This window comes from Nicotiana tomentosiformis, chromosome 9, assembly GCF_000390325.3.
Source record: "Nicotiana tomentosiformis chromosome 9, ASM39032v3, whole genome shotgun sequence".
In the NCBI taxonomy this organism is placed as follows: Eukaryota; Viridiplantae; Streptophyta; class Magnoliopsida; order Solanales; family Solanaceae; genus Nicotiana; species Nicotiana tomentosiformis.
Window position 1 is genome coordinate 34332595 of NC_090820.1, and position 13222 is coordinate 34345816.

The 13222-nt window shown below is 41.9% G+C and overlaps 1 protein-coding gene across 1 annotated transcript; it reads left to right on the plus strand.

Moving 5' to 3' along the window:
• Positions 1–2987: 2987 nt before the first annotated feature.
• LOC138898584 (uncharacterized mitochondrial protein AtMg00860-like) lies at positions 2988–3956 on the plus strand. Its single transcript, XM_070184661.1, has 2 exons — positions 2988–3065; positions 3597–3956. Exons 1-2 carry the CDS (start codon positions 2988–2990, stop codon positions 3954–3956), a joined length of 438 nt encoding a protein of 145 aa, XP_070040762.1.
• The last annotated feature ends 9266 nt before the right edge of the window (positions 3957–13222 follow it).

The window sequence follows — 13222 nt, forward strand, 5'->3', positions numbered from 1 at the left end:
TTTTTGTTTATTCTTTCTTTGTTTCCGAGTCACTAATTTTGTTTGTGAATTGCGTTTAGGTACAAAATGGCCCTTAACAATGAGCCCCTCGGAAATTTACCATTGGGGGAGGAGGTAGATGATGATCAAGTGGATGAGGTTCATCCCGAGCCTCAAGTAAACAGGCGAGGCCGACCGCCTCATGATAACGTCCCCAATCCCCCCCCCCCCCACCTTCACCAAGAGCAGCGCACCGGGTGTTACCGAATGAGGGCTATGCAAGTGCAATAATCCCGCCCTAGATTAGGGAGGACAACTTCCAAATAACCAACGTGATGCTTAGCAGCGGGGTTTCTTCACCGGAGATCCACACCAAAATTCCTACAAGAATCTCAATGGTTTCGTCGATACTTGTCGGGGGAGCAAGCAAAAAAATGTCTCCGAGGATGCACTGCGGTTAAGGATATTTCCCTTTTCTCTACGGGGAAAGGCTTTGGACTGGTTAGAGAGATTTTCCAATCATTCCATCCACACTTGGGATGAGTTGGCTGAGAAGTTCATTGCCAAATTCTTCTCTCTGGGGCATTTGGCTACACTAAGGGATGAAATTCTAGCTTTAAAACAAGAGCCCAATGAGCCATTGCACGAGATTTGGGAAAGATATCGTACCATGGTCAAAGAATGCCCGAACATTGATATGAATGAGGCCATGATCCAACAGACCTTCTACAAGGGGATCAACACAATGAATCGGTGTGTGGTAAATCAACTCGATGGGGGTAACTTCATGAACACGCCTTATTATAAGGCTTGTGAAATCTTGGATGAGATGGCAGACACCTCTTCGGCGTGGCAAAGTAGAGCCAATGTTCCTCAGCGTGACCCAAATGTTATTCACCTCCACAAGGAGCTACATGATCATGGGAAAGCTATTGCGGAGTTGACAACCACCATGAACCAATTGGCCAAGGCTAGCTTCAACAGGTTCAAGGGCCAAAACAGGTGAATGCTATGGAAGAGGTGAACATGATGGTAAACAAGAGACGACAACAAGGTTAAGAAGTACAAAACTATCCGAAACAATTTGAACAAAGTAATAGTGGGTATAATCAAGATGATTCTTATGATGAGAAAGATGAAAAGGTTCAATATGTCAACAATTATCAAGGTCAAAGAAGAAATTCTCCAAATCAACAACAATGGAGATCACAAGGCCACCAAGAAAATTGGAGTGGTGGCAACAACAATAATCAAAGCAATTGGGGTAATCAAGGTAATCAAGGCAATTGGGGAGGAAATAATCAAGGTAATTCGGGTGGCAACAATCAAAACAATTGGGGAGGCAACAACAATCAAGGGGGTTGGAACAATAGTAATCAAGGAAATCGGGGGTCGGGCTTTCAGAGGCCCCCGATGTATCAACAACCAAACAACCCGCCTCCATATCCGTCGTAAGGTCCTAGTTCTTCAAATAGTGAAATGGTGCGGATTGAAAATATGTTTAAGCAAATAATAGAGAAAAACACCGACTCTGATGCCCAATTAGCCTCCCACAACACTTCTATCCGTAACTTGGAGGTTCAACTTGGCCAAATTTCTCAAGCTTTAAATACTCGCCCAAAGGGGGCACTACCTAGTGATACGGTGGTGAACCCGAAAGGTGGGAATATTGGGCATACAATGGCCGTGACAACAAGAAGTGGGAGAGGTGGAGTTGTTAGTACCTCAATCCAAAGAAGACATATTGGTTCAAGATGATGATGATCCAAGCAATGATGTTCAAGCTAATGAAGAAGCGAGGATTTATATTGATGAAAATGTGGAGGGGACGCAAGAAGAAGTGAACCCATCTAGGGAGCACGTGATTGACATGCCAGAGCCGGTAGTGCCAAAGGCTAAGGCACCAATGCCAAGGTCTACTCCTCCATACCCTCAAAGACTTGAAAAGCAATACAATGAGAATCAATTCAATAAATTCATTGATATGATGAAAAGTTTGTCCATAAATGTGCCGTTGGTTGAAGCCTTAGAACAAATGCTAGGATATGCCAAGTTCATGAAGGATTTGGTAACAAAGAAGAGATCAATGAACTGTGAAACGATCAAAATGACACATCAAGTGAGGGATATTGTGCACTCCATGGCTCCAAAGTTAGAAGACCCCTGTGCTTTCACAATCCCGTGCATTATTGGGAGTGCCGATTTCGCCAAAGCTTTTTGTGACTTGGGGGCAAGCATTAACTTGATGCCCTATTATATGTTCAAAACGTTGGGGATTGGGCAACCAAGACCCACATCCTTGAGGTTGCAAATGGTGTATCGGACAATGAAAAGGCCATTGGGGATAATTGATGATGTGTTAGTTTGGGTCGACAAGTTCATCCTTCCCGCAAATTTTGTGATACTTGACTGTGAGGTTGACTACGAGGTGCCATTCATTTTGGGGGAGACCTTTCCTTGCTACAGGGAAGGCCTTAGTTGATGTGGAAGCTGGCGAGCTCACCTTTCGGGTGGGCGATGAAAAAGTGTTATTCCATGTTTGTAAATCAATGAGGCAGCCAAATAGCAACGAAATATGTTCGTTCATGGATCTTGTGACCGAAGTAATTGTTGATGACACAAATGCTGTGATAAATGTTGAAGATACCTTGGAAGCAGTGTTGTTGAATCGTGATGAGGATGAGAAGAAAGGCTTTGTAGATTGTGTCAATGCTTTGCAAGGAATGGGATCATATACTTATGAGCCCCGAAAACTCTCCTTGGATCTCGAAAACCAGAAGACTCCACCAACAAAGCCCTCAATCGAGTAGCCTCCCACCTTGGAGTTAAAGCCTTTGCCTTCACACCTCAGGTATGAGTTTCTAGGACCTTGTTCCACTTTACCTGTTATTCTTTCCTCGTGCTTAACTAACGTGCAGGTAGATTCCACCCTTGCGGTGCTCCAAAGGAGGAATAAAGCAATAGGTTAGACATTGGCAGATATTCGGGGTATAAGCTCCGCCTTTTGTATGCACAAAATCATTTTGGAGGAGGATGATAAACCCTTAGTGGAACATCAAAGACGATTGAATGAGGCCATGCAAGAGGTAGTAAAGAAAGAGATCATCAAGTGGTTGGATGTTGGGGTTGTTTACCCCATTGTCGATAGTTCGTGGACCTCGCCGGTGCAATATGTCCCAAAGAAAGAGGGCATGACTGTGATAACAAATGACAAAAATGAATTGATCCCTACAAGAACTGTCATCGGGTGGAGAGTGTGCATGGATTATAGGAAGCTCAACAAAGTTACTCGGAAAGACCATTTTTCGATTCTATTTCTTGATCAAATGTTGGATAGGTTAGCCGGACGTGCGTATTATTGCTTCCATGATGGATATTCCGGGTATAACCGGATTCTTATTGCTCCTGAAGACCAAGAGAAGACCACTTTCATTTGTCCCTATGGCACTTTCGCATTCTCGTAGATGCCATTCGGGTTATACAATGCACCGACTACTTTTCAACGGTGCATGATGCACATCTTCACCGATATGGTAGAGGACTTTCTTGAGGTTTTCATGGCTGATTTTTCTGTCGTGGGGAATTCTTTTTAAGAGTTCTTGGATAACTTGGATTAGGTATTGGCATGTTGTGAGGAAACTAACTTGGTGTTGAATTGGGAGAAGTGTTACTTTATGGTCGAGGAGGACATTGTCCTCAGTCATAAGATTTACAAGAATGGTATTGAAGTTGATAAAGCAAAAATTGAAGTGATATCCAAACTCCCTCCCCCTTCTTTCGTAAATGGAGTGAGGAGCTTTCTAGGTCATGCGGGGTTTTACCGCCGATTCAACAAGCACTTTTCTAAGGTGGTAAAACCCTTGTGCAAACTCTTGGAGAAATATGCCAAGTTCTTTTTCAATGAAGATTGTATGAAGGCATTTGAATTACTCAAGTATAAGTTGACTAACACTTCTATTATCACCGCGCCAAATTAGAGTTTATCATTTGAGCTCATGTGTGATGCAAACGATGTGGCGGTTGGAGCGGTATTGGGGCAACGAATTAACAAGATCTTTCATCCGGTCTACTATGCTAGCAAGACCATGAACGAGGCTGAAGTCAACTATGCGGTGACCGAGAAAGAACTCCTAGCCATTGTCTTCGCTATAGAGAAGTTCCGCCACAAAGGTGATTGTTCACACCGACCATGCGGCACTTCGTTATTTGATGAGCAAAAAAGACTCTAAGGCAAGGTTGTTGAGGTGGGTGCTTCTATTACAAGAGTTTGATCTAGAGATTCAAGACTGCAAGGGTAGTGATAATCAAGTGGCATACCACTTGTCCCAATTAGAGGAAGAAGGGAGGCCACATGATGGCCTTGAGATCAATGATTTATTTCCTGACGAACAACTCCTTTATATTTTTATGACTGGGATGCCATGGTTTGCCGATGTGGCCAACTATCTTTTGAGTGGCATTGTTCCGAATGATTTCTCTTCAAACCAAAGGAAGAAGCTCAAACTTGACTGCCTGGACTACTATTGGGATGAGCCATATCTCTTCAAAATTTGTATTGGTGGTGTTATCTGAAGATGTGTACCAGAAGAAGAATAATTGGGTATTATTGAAGCTTGCCACTGTTCGCCATATGGTGGTCACCATGGTAGAGCGAGAACTGTTACAAAGGTGCTAAGCTGTGGATTCTATTGGCATACCCTTTACAAAGATGGTAGCGATCTCGTTAAGCGTTGTGATGAATGCCAAAGGGCCGGTGGGATCTCCAAGAAAAATGAGATGCCTCTCACCACCATCCTAGAGATTGATATTTTTTATGTTTGGGTCATTGATTTTATGGGTCCGTTTGTGAGATTATGTGGGAACACCTATATATTGGTAGCTGTGGATTACGTGTCCAAATGGGTTAAAGCTGTGGCTTTGCCCAACAATGAAGCTCGGAGTGTGGTAGATTTCTTGAAGAAGAACATATTTCCAAGGTTTGGTACTCCAAGAGCCATCATTAATGATGGCGGATCACACTTTTACAACAAAGCTTTTGATACTTTACTCTCCAAGTATGGTGTCACTCACAAAGTGTCAACCCCCTATCATCCTCAAGCAAGTGGACAGGTTGAAGTCTCCAACCGGGAGATCAAGAGTATTCTGTCAAAGACTGTGAATGCCAACCGGACAGATTGGTCGAAGAAACTTGACGATGCTGTTTGGGCTTATAGAACAGCTTACAAAACACCAATTGGAATGTCTAAGTATCGGTTAGTGTTCGGAAAAGCTTGTCACCTTCCGGTGGAACTTGAGCATAAGGCTATGTGGGCGTTGAAGAAGCTTAACCTTGACTGGGATGTAGCTTCAAATTTTAGGGTGGAGCAATTGAATGAACTTGATGAGTTTTGGTTCCATGCATACTCCAGTTCGTCCTTGTATAAGGAGAAGATGAAGTACCTCCATGGCAAGTATATCCGAAACAAAGAATTCAAAGCAGGTGATCTTGTGCTTTTGTTCAACTCTCGGTTGCGGATGTTTCCGATAAAGCTGAAATCAAAGTGGAGTGGCCCATTTGAAGTTGTACATGTGACACCCTTTAGTGATCTAGCTTTGAAAGACAAGAATGATGAGGTGTTTAGAGTCAACGGGCACCGGGTTAAACATTATCTTGGCAAGGTTGATGATGGCCACATTGTGGCGTTGCTCCATTTCAAGTGATTGATGGTAACATGCATCGTGCCACGACGCTAAATCAGGTGCTTCTTGGGAGGCAACCTATGTGTATTTTTCTTTTTCTTGTTTTTCTTCTTTAGATTAGATAGGCTTTGTTTTGTACTAACTAGTTTTGAAGTGTATGCAGGAATGGGTGTGCATTGCAAAAACTGAGCATGAAAAGTTTGGCTAAATGTCACAAAAGTGCGGACCGCATTGCCACTCTGTGGCCTCATAATTTTGTGTGCAGTCGCACAACTGGGAGATGAAAATACATGGTCTCTGAATTTTGGCCTGACAAAAATCCTTAACAAAATATGGCTGCACCCATTTTTGTGCGGTCCGCACTCATTTTTGTGCGGTCCGCAACAATTCTTCACAAGGGTAGGTAATGAGTGCGGCCCGCACTAAAAATTGTGCGGCCGCACTCCAAGTAAAATTGTGGGCCCGACGGGTAAAAGTATAAATAGGGCCTCCCTCAACGTTTTACACTTTACGCTATTTTAAAACCCGAAGCTAAGCTAGCATAGTGCATATCCTCATTGTTTTCAATATCTCTTTTTTTCATCATTGTTGAATCTCACCTGCATCTTCATTACTGGTATGCTAATTTATTCTATAGAGTTTTCCTTAATTTTATTCTTTTGCCTAAAGTTATTTCCATGCCTAAATATGCCAATGGTTAGTTATTTGTGCTTAGAATTATGTGGGTAGCCTTTTTAAACGTTAATTGGGGTCTGGGTAAGTGACAAATGATGTTTAGTTGCTAAAAACTTGAGTAATTTGTGAATAAAATTCCATGAACCCTAAGTCAGTGCTGCCTGAATTCAAATTGTGCGTCCGCACTCATTTTTGTGAGGTCCGCACCATGAGCTTCTGCGGCCGCACATATTTTTGTGCGGTCCACAGTTATCTGCACTAGGGTATCAGTGTGCATGATTTGTGCAGCCGCACTCAAAATTGTGCGGTGTGCAGTGGACTTGTGTGGCCACACACATTTTTGTGCGGTCCGCACTGATGAAACATCAAAGACCCAGTAGTCTGAACATGGAGCTGTGCGGCCACACTCAATATTGTGCGGTCCGCAGTGGACTTGTGCGTCCATACTCATTTTTGTGCGGTCCGCACTGATGAAACATCAGAGACCTCAGTAGTGTGAACCTTGGGTTGTGCGGCCGCACTCAAAATTGTGCGGTCCGCATATTTTGTTATGTGGCCGTACTCACTTTTGTGCGGTTCGCACTGGGCAGTTTGTGGTTGCACTCACTTTTGTGCACTCTGCACTACCCCTTCTAAGACTGCTTTACTGTAATTGTTATGCATGCACCTCTGGTTTACAATTCTAACTCACTCTTATCCTTATGCATTGCAGACAGTGGCTCGCTCACGCGGTAGAGGAGTTGCATCGCAAGGGAGGGCAGAACCCTCCCGAGGCCGAGGTCGAGGTAAAAGCAACCTACCTCTAGCACTTCAAAGGGTTATAAGTAAGAAAGATGCAGTCATTAGACCTCCCGAACCCTCGGAAACCAGTGAGTATGTCCCATCTGGGAAAGCTTATGAGGGTAACTCCGTGCAATCTCAACCGGAAGCCCAATCATAAAAATTTCCTGGTAGATTCCACCTAGTAGATGAGTCGTCTTCTTCTGCCAATTCTTCTGATGGTTCGAAAAAGGGTAGTCAAGCCTCAGAGCCCTCTTTCTCATATGCTCCAGCTGATCCAATTAATATGGACAATGATGATGATGTCCCAGACGATGGGAGACGGGGGGGATACTACAGTAGGAGGTTTGGAGAGATCAAAGAGATGAGAGATATGGGAGGACAGATTCGTTAGTGCTGCTGCCTTTGCTAAATTTAGGGAATGGTGGCCGCAGCGGTCACTCACTCTTTAGCGGCAGTTCTTGATGAAAGATCTAGACAAGCACAACCCCAATGTCCTCCGACAATTTCGGGTGCGAAAATGTTGGAGATGGTTCACCCACCGCATTATGGATGCCAATGAGCATTTGGTCAAGGAATTCTACACCAATGTAACTCATATCAAAAAGGGTACCAAGGTGACAAAAGTTCGAAATTTGAAAATCAAGTTTGATACCTGCACCTTGAACACGTATCTGGGTTTGAGAAAGTAGAGGCAGTCCAATACCTGGAGAAGCTGTCTATGGGTGATGCAGCTCGCCCATGGCTAGCTGATATTCTAGCAATTCGAGGGTCAAAACCTCCGTGGCTCACAGCAGGAGTTCCAATAGTTCTAGCCACCCTAAACTTTGAAGCAAAAGGGTGGAAAATATTTGTATGTAGCCACATTGATCCATGCCTCAACAAGAACAATCTTCCCCTTCCCCGTGCAGTCTTGGTAGCCTCAATTATGGCTGGGTACCCAACTAATATGGGTGCTATCATATCCACAAATATCACTCTAGCTGTCCAAAAAGATGAAAGGTCCTACCCGTACCTGAACTTCCTCACAGAGTACTTCAAGGACCAAGGGGTGGAGCCAAGGAATTATGACATCAAGGTGAAGGACAAAAAGCCTTTATCTTAGTACCAACTTTAGGTTGCTGACAACCCGAAATTCAAGGGTAAAGCTACTACCTCCACTGGCCAATCTGAAGAGCCAGCGGTAGTGGTTACCGATTCAGCTGCCGAGCCATCCACCATAGCCGGTACTTCTACTGGGACAACAGCCATGCCACCTTCATCTTTTGGACCACCTGCTTCTGCTAGACTATCAGTGACGACTTCATCTACATATCCTCAGACTGCGCTGCGCGTATCCCAGACATTGGTGAGTCTCAAAAACTGGATGCAAAAAGCTACTACAAAGCTGACTAAAAAATCCAATGTTATTACAGCACAGTCCTCAGCCCCAGCAGAGCCACATGTACCTCTATCAGTGGAGGAAACAATGAAGAAGATTCTGGAGAACCAGAAGAATATTATTGATACTCTGGCGATGCATGGGAAGGTCATTAAGGATTTGGGCAAACGTGTCAAGAAGATGCATAGATCCCAGGCATCAAAGAAGTTGGTAGAGAAGCCGAGCAAAGAGGTTGCAAAGATTGCATATGCCGGAGATCTTCCATTGGATTTGCTTATGGAGCAGACAGTCCTAGCACCAGAGGCAGCAGCCGGCCAGTCTGAGGAGCCAGTTGCGACTGCACACACTGCTGAGGAGATGATACAGATGCTCAGCAACTCAGTTGTCCCTCAGCCAGGAGATAATGACATACAGTTAGAGGAGACAAAGGGTGCTGATGATCTCATGCAGACTGAGACCATATAAGGAGTTCTCTTGACTCTCTACCCCTTCCATGTTCCTATTTTTGTTAAGCATTGGGGACAATGCTTATTTTTCATTTGGGGGGTGGTCTATTTTGATTAACTGACCTTTGACCTTTGGCATGTAATAACTCTAATACTATTTTTCTTTCATTCTTAGTTTCCCTTTGGTATGTATATATTCTCCCCATTTGATGTAGATATTCATTTCCCTTATGTATATATTCATTTGACTTCGGTTTGTATATTCATTTATCTCGCTTCCCGTAGTTTACTTCATAGCTTCTTTAGTTTGCCTTTCCTTAGTAGTATAACTTCTTATTTACTTTAGTAGCTTCTTTTTAATTTGTTAGCTTCTTTTTACTTTTTGAGTGAACAATAAACCTTTGGTTTTCTTATTTCCACGGTTCTTTCCAAAGGTGGATTTTGTGTGAACCGGGTGGCTCTTCCCAACGATGGATGGTGTGACAACCTTCTTAAGAGATTGAGTCTGTTTTCTTTTATGTTTTGACAAAATATAGTAGTAATGAATAAAAGTGTCTCGAGCATGCTTCACTTGGTACCAACACATTTACCTCTGACCTTATGGTTAAAAACAAAGTTGTTGGCATAAAATAGCTCTAGTTATGACCTTTAGACTCTTGTGTTGACTCAAACAATCATCGAGTGGTTCGGTCGAGCCATTTGTGATTCTCAATCTTAGCTAAGGTTGTTGTGGGTCCTCGACTCCGTTCTCTTTAGCAATCCAGCAGTATGAGAGGTGAGGTATTGAATTGCAAGTCCAAGTTCCCGTGCCAATAGTCTAGAACTTGCCCCGAGTATTTTTCTAGGCAAAATTCTAAGTGTAGCTTGGATTGAGAAATGCTTGTAGGCTCTCCTTGATCCAATTTGAAATTGAAATCTTTCATAGCCTACCAATGTGATAACATTAGTCAACCCCTTTGAGCCGAAGCCTTTTTCTTTCAATAACCATGTTACAAGCCTTTATCCGTTCTGTAGTGACCCTCTCTTGGCACCCGATCTTTCCTTAGCATTCTTGAGAAACAATGGGATAAAACATAAGTTTGGGGGAGAGACGAGGAGTTTGAAGTGATAAAAGGTACAAAGAAGAGAAAGAAATGAAGAAAAGGGAAGGCAAATAAAACAAAAAGAAAAATACCAAAAAGAAAGTGAAAAAAATGAAGAGTTGAAAGGAATTCAAAAGAAAGTAGGGATAAAACGCTAAAGTAAATAGAAAAGGAGAAAAATGAATGTCATGATCAAGAAAGAGTGACGTTACGTCTCTCTAGTTCCCCCGAGGAAGAAGAAAATGACTCAAAGAGTCAAGAAAGTATGAGCCGAAAAGAGAAAATATGTGTGCTTAAGGAAAGATGAAACTATTTTATTCCAACAAGTCCTACCTTGGTCCAAAAGCCTTCATTACATCCCGCAAAAGCCCTACATAATTTCATGTTGAGTGAGCTTACATTAGTGGTGATTTACATGAGGGGCAAGCTTATGGTACTTAGAACCGGACTTGTGGCATTCTTTTGAGAGAGATGAGTGAATTTTTCACAATCCTTGTATCGAGTGTTGCATTATAAAGTGAGTTGTGCTAATGGAGAGTAGAGGAGGAGGAGTTTGAATCCATAATGACCTACGTGAAAGAGCGAGCTTCCTTGATGAATAGAGTCAACTTTTGATGCTCTAGTGTCACATTAGAACTATTGTACTCAAAAAGTCAAACCATTGCATCTTTGATAATTCATATGTGTTGTGGGTAATTGTTGGTCCCAATTGATGTGTGATTGATTCACCTTAAGCCAGCTGAAATATCTCTTTTTCTAGTGGAGGTGGCAATTGCCTTATTTGCTTGAGGACAAGCAAAAGCTTAAGTTTGGGGGAGTTGATAAGTAGGGATTTTGACCGATTATTTGCTCTCTTTTACTTGCGATTTAGCTCAAAAATGCTTAAAGGCATTCCTGGAAACTAATAAAATGTGCTTACTTGCAGGAATATTGGAATATGAGCCAAAGAAGTCAAAATCAACTCATAAAGGAGTCAAAAGTGAACAAGAACCAAAATAGGACAAAAAGGCCAGCAGTGCGGACCGCACCAAAATTGTGCGGCCGCACTCACTATTATGCAGTCCGCAGAGAGGAGATTCAGAGAATGGCATTTGGGCAAGCTAAAGGAGTGTGGACCGCACCAAAATTGTGCGGCCGTAGAATATCAAGTGCGGCCGCACTCACTATTATGCAGTCCGCAGGAGTAAAGAATCAGAGAGTTGGATTCAAGTTCAAAATCAAGGAGTGCGGACCGCATCATTTTTATGCGGCCGCACAATTAGATGCGCGGCCGCACTCACTTTTATGCGGACCGCAGAAGCCCCGAAGTTCCAAGCCCAAAATTCCAAGAATACGGACCGCACAATAATTGTACGGCCGCAGAAGCTCAATGTGCGGACCGCACTAGAATTATGCGGCCGCACAACCTCCTCAGGGGCATTTTTGTCAGATATTTTCAGCTTATTATAAATAAAATTTTTGGTTATTTTTAGTGTAAGTGACGTTGGAGAAGAGCACCTGAGCCGTTTTCTTTGCTATTTTGAGGATTTTTGTACTGGTTTAACATCTATACATTAGATTTTCTTTCCCTAATCAATTAATATGCATTCTATCTTAATTTCGTCTTTGATTTCTATTCCTTTCATGAGTAGCTAAATCTTTAGCTAGGGTTGTGACCCAACCCTAGTGTGGGTATTTGATGAGTGTTTACTTTAGGGCTTATTTTTTATTGGGTTAGTGATATTTAGCTTTGTTCATGATTGAACCCTAGAATCAATGATTGCAAACATTGATTCGTGCCTATTTGACTTAGCCTCTACTTGAGAAAGAGAGACTAAGTCTAGAAAAACTTGGCTAACAAGAAATTGGGGTGAACTCAAAAAATTGATAGCCCCAATTAAAGGGTTAAACCTAGAGATAGTAATACCCGACTTGAGCTAATATCACTTGTATTGTGCAAATACCCAATTGGACATGAGAAAGCCAGATTGGGCAAAATTACTCAAACTACCAAGAGGTATAGAGTGAGTACCCGGATGTGATTGCTACATCACGATCCCATCTAATCAAATTTGCCCTGGAGTTTACAACCCATTAGATAACCACCTAGGTAGAAGTCACGACCCTAGTCCCTTTTAATCATTTGAAAAACTCAAAACCAAAAATATTGTCCTTAATTTTATACTTGCAAACAATAGAGTAAAGTAGAAGTAGAATACCAATCTAGTTTGTGGAAGTGTAATTGGATCCAAAGCTTGTACTTAACTTAGATATATACCTAATCCCATATTCTATCTCCCTGTGGATTCGATCCCAACCTTCGTTAGGTTTATTAATGCATCGACTGCCTCACTACTTAATTGTGGTGTGATTTTGGTCGAGATCAATACTACTAGTGTAATTTAATCTCTATTAGCAAGTTAGTCACTAATAGCAGCTCACACTCTTGCTCGAATAATTTTATTGTACGTATGCAACTCATGTAACTTGGGATTCCTATCTTTCATGCGTGTAGTTTCTAATTTTAATTTTGATGCTTCTCATTTAAAGAATAAGGATATTTCCCTAATATAAATCTGGTTTAGTTTGATTATTTAACGAACATTTGTTGCCTCCAATTTGAATATGGATAATGAAATGATTGAACTTAAAACATGTGAACCAAGAGGAAATCAGAACTCCTAAAGATGCAAGTGGGAGTTTATAATTAATATTAAAAAGTTGTTTAGCTGTTTTCATGTGTTTGGACTAGTACTCGGTCAAGATACACTCCAAAGCTGGCTACTAGCTCTTTCTCTATATATTATTATCGGGAATAAATCCCCACAGAAATAATATTCACGGTAATAATAGCGAAATAATAACGCAGTACCGAAATACAATAATTAACAAGAATAAAAAGAACAACAAGGACACAAAGATTTTAACGTGGAAAACCTTTCTGAATAATGAAAAAACTACATGCCCTAGAGGAATAAAGTAATTCACTATAATGAGGAATTTTACACCTAGTAGTCCCGAGTAAAATACTCTAGGGATCACTATACACTCAAAAGAAATAACCCTCTTTTAAGATTTTCATCTCACTACAATATCGCTTACACACTCATTTTTTCCTTACAGACTATACCGCCTGTGGATATCTCAAACTGCTATCTATGCTCTCAGATATATTTCTCTCTGAGTTTTGGTGCGTAGAAATGAGAAGCCGAAGGCTTCTA

Excerpts from the sequence above, each read along its gene's own strand:
- LOC138898584 (XM_070184661.1), top strand. The coding sequence starts at position 2,988 with ATGCACAAAATCATTTTGGAGGAGGATGATAAACCCTTAGTGGAACAT. Across the intron at positions 3,066-3,596 it reads TGAATGAGGCCATGCAAGAG|GTATTGGCATGTTGTGAGGA; the intron begins GTAGTAAAGAAA and ends AACTTGGATTAG.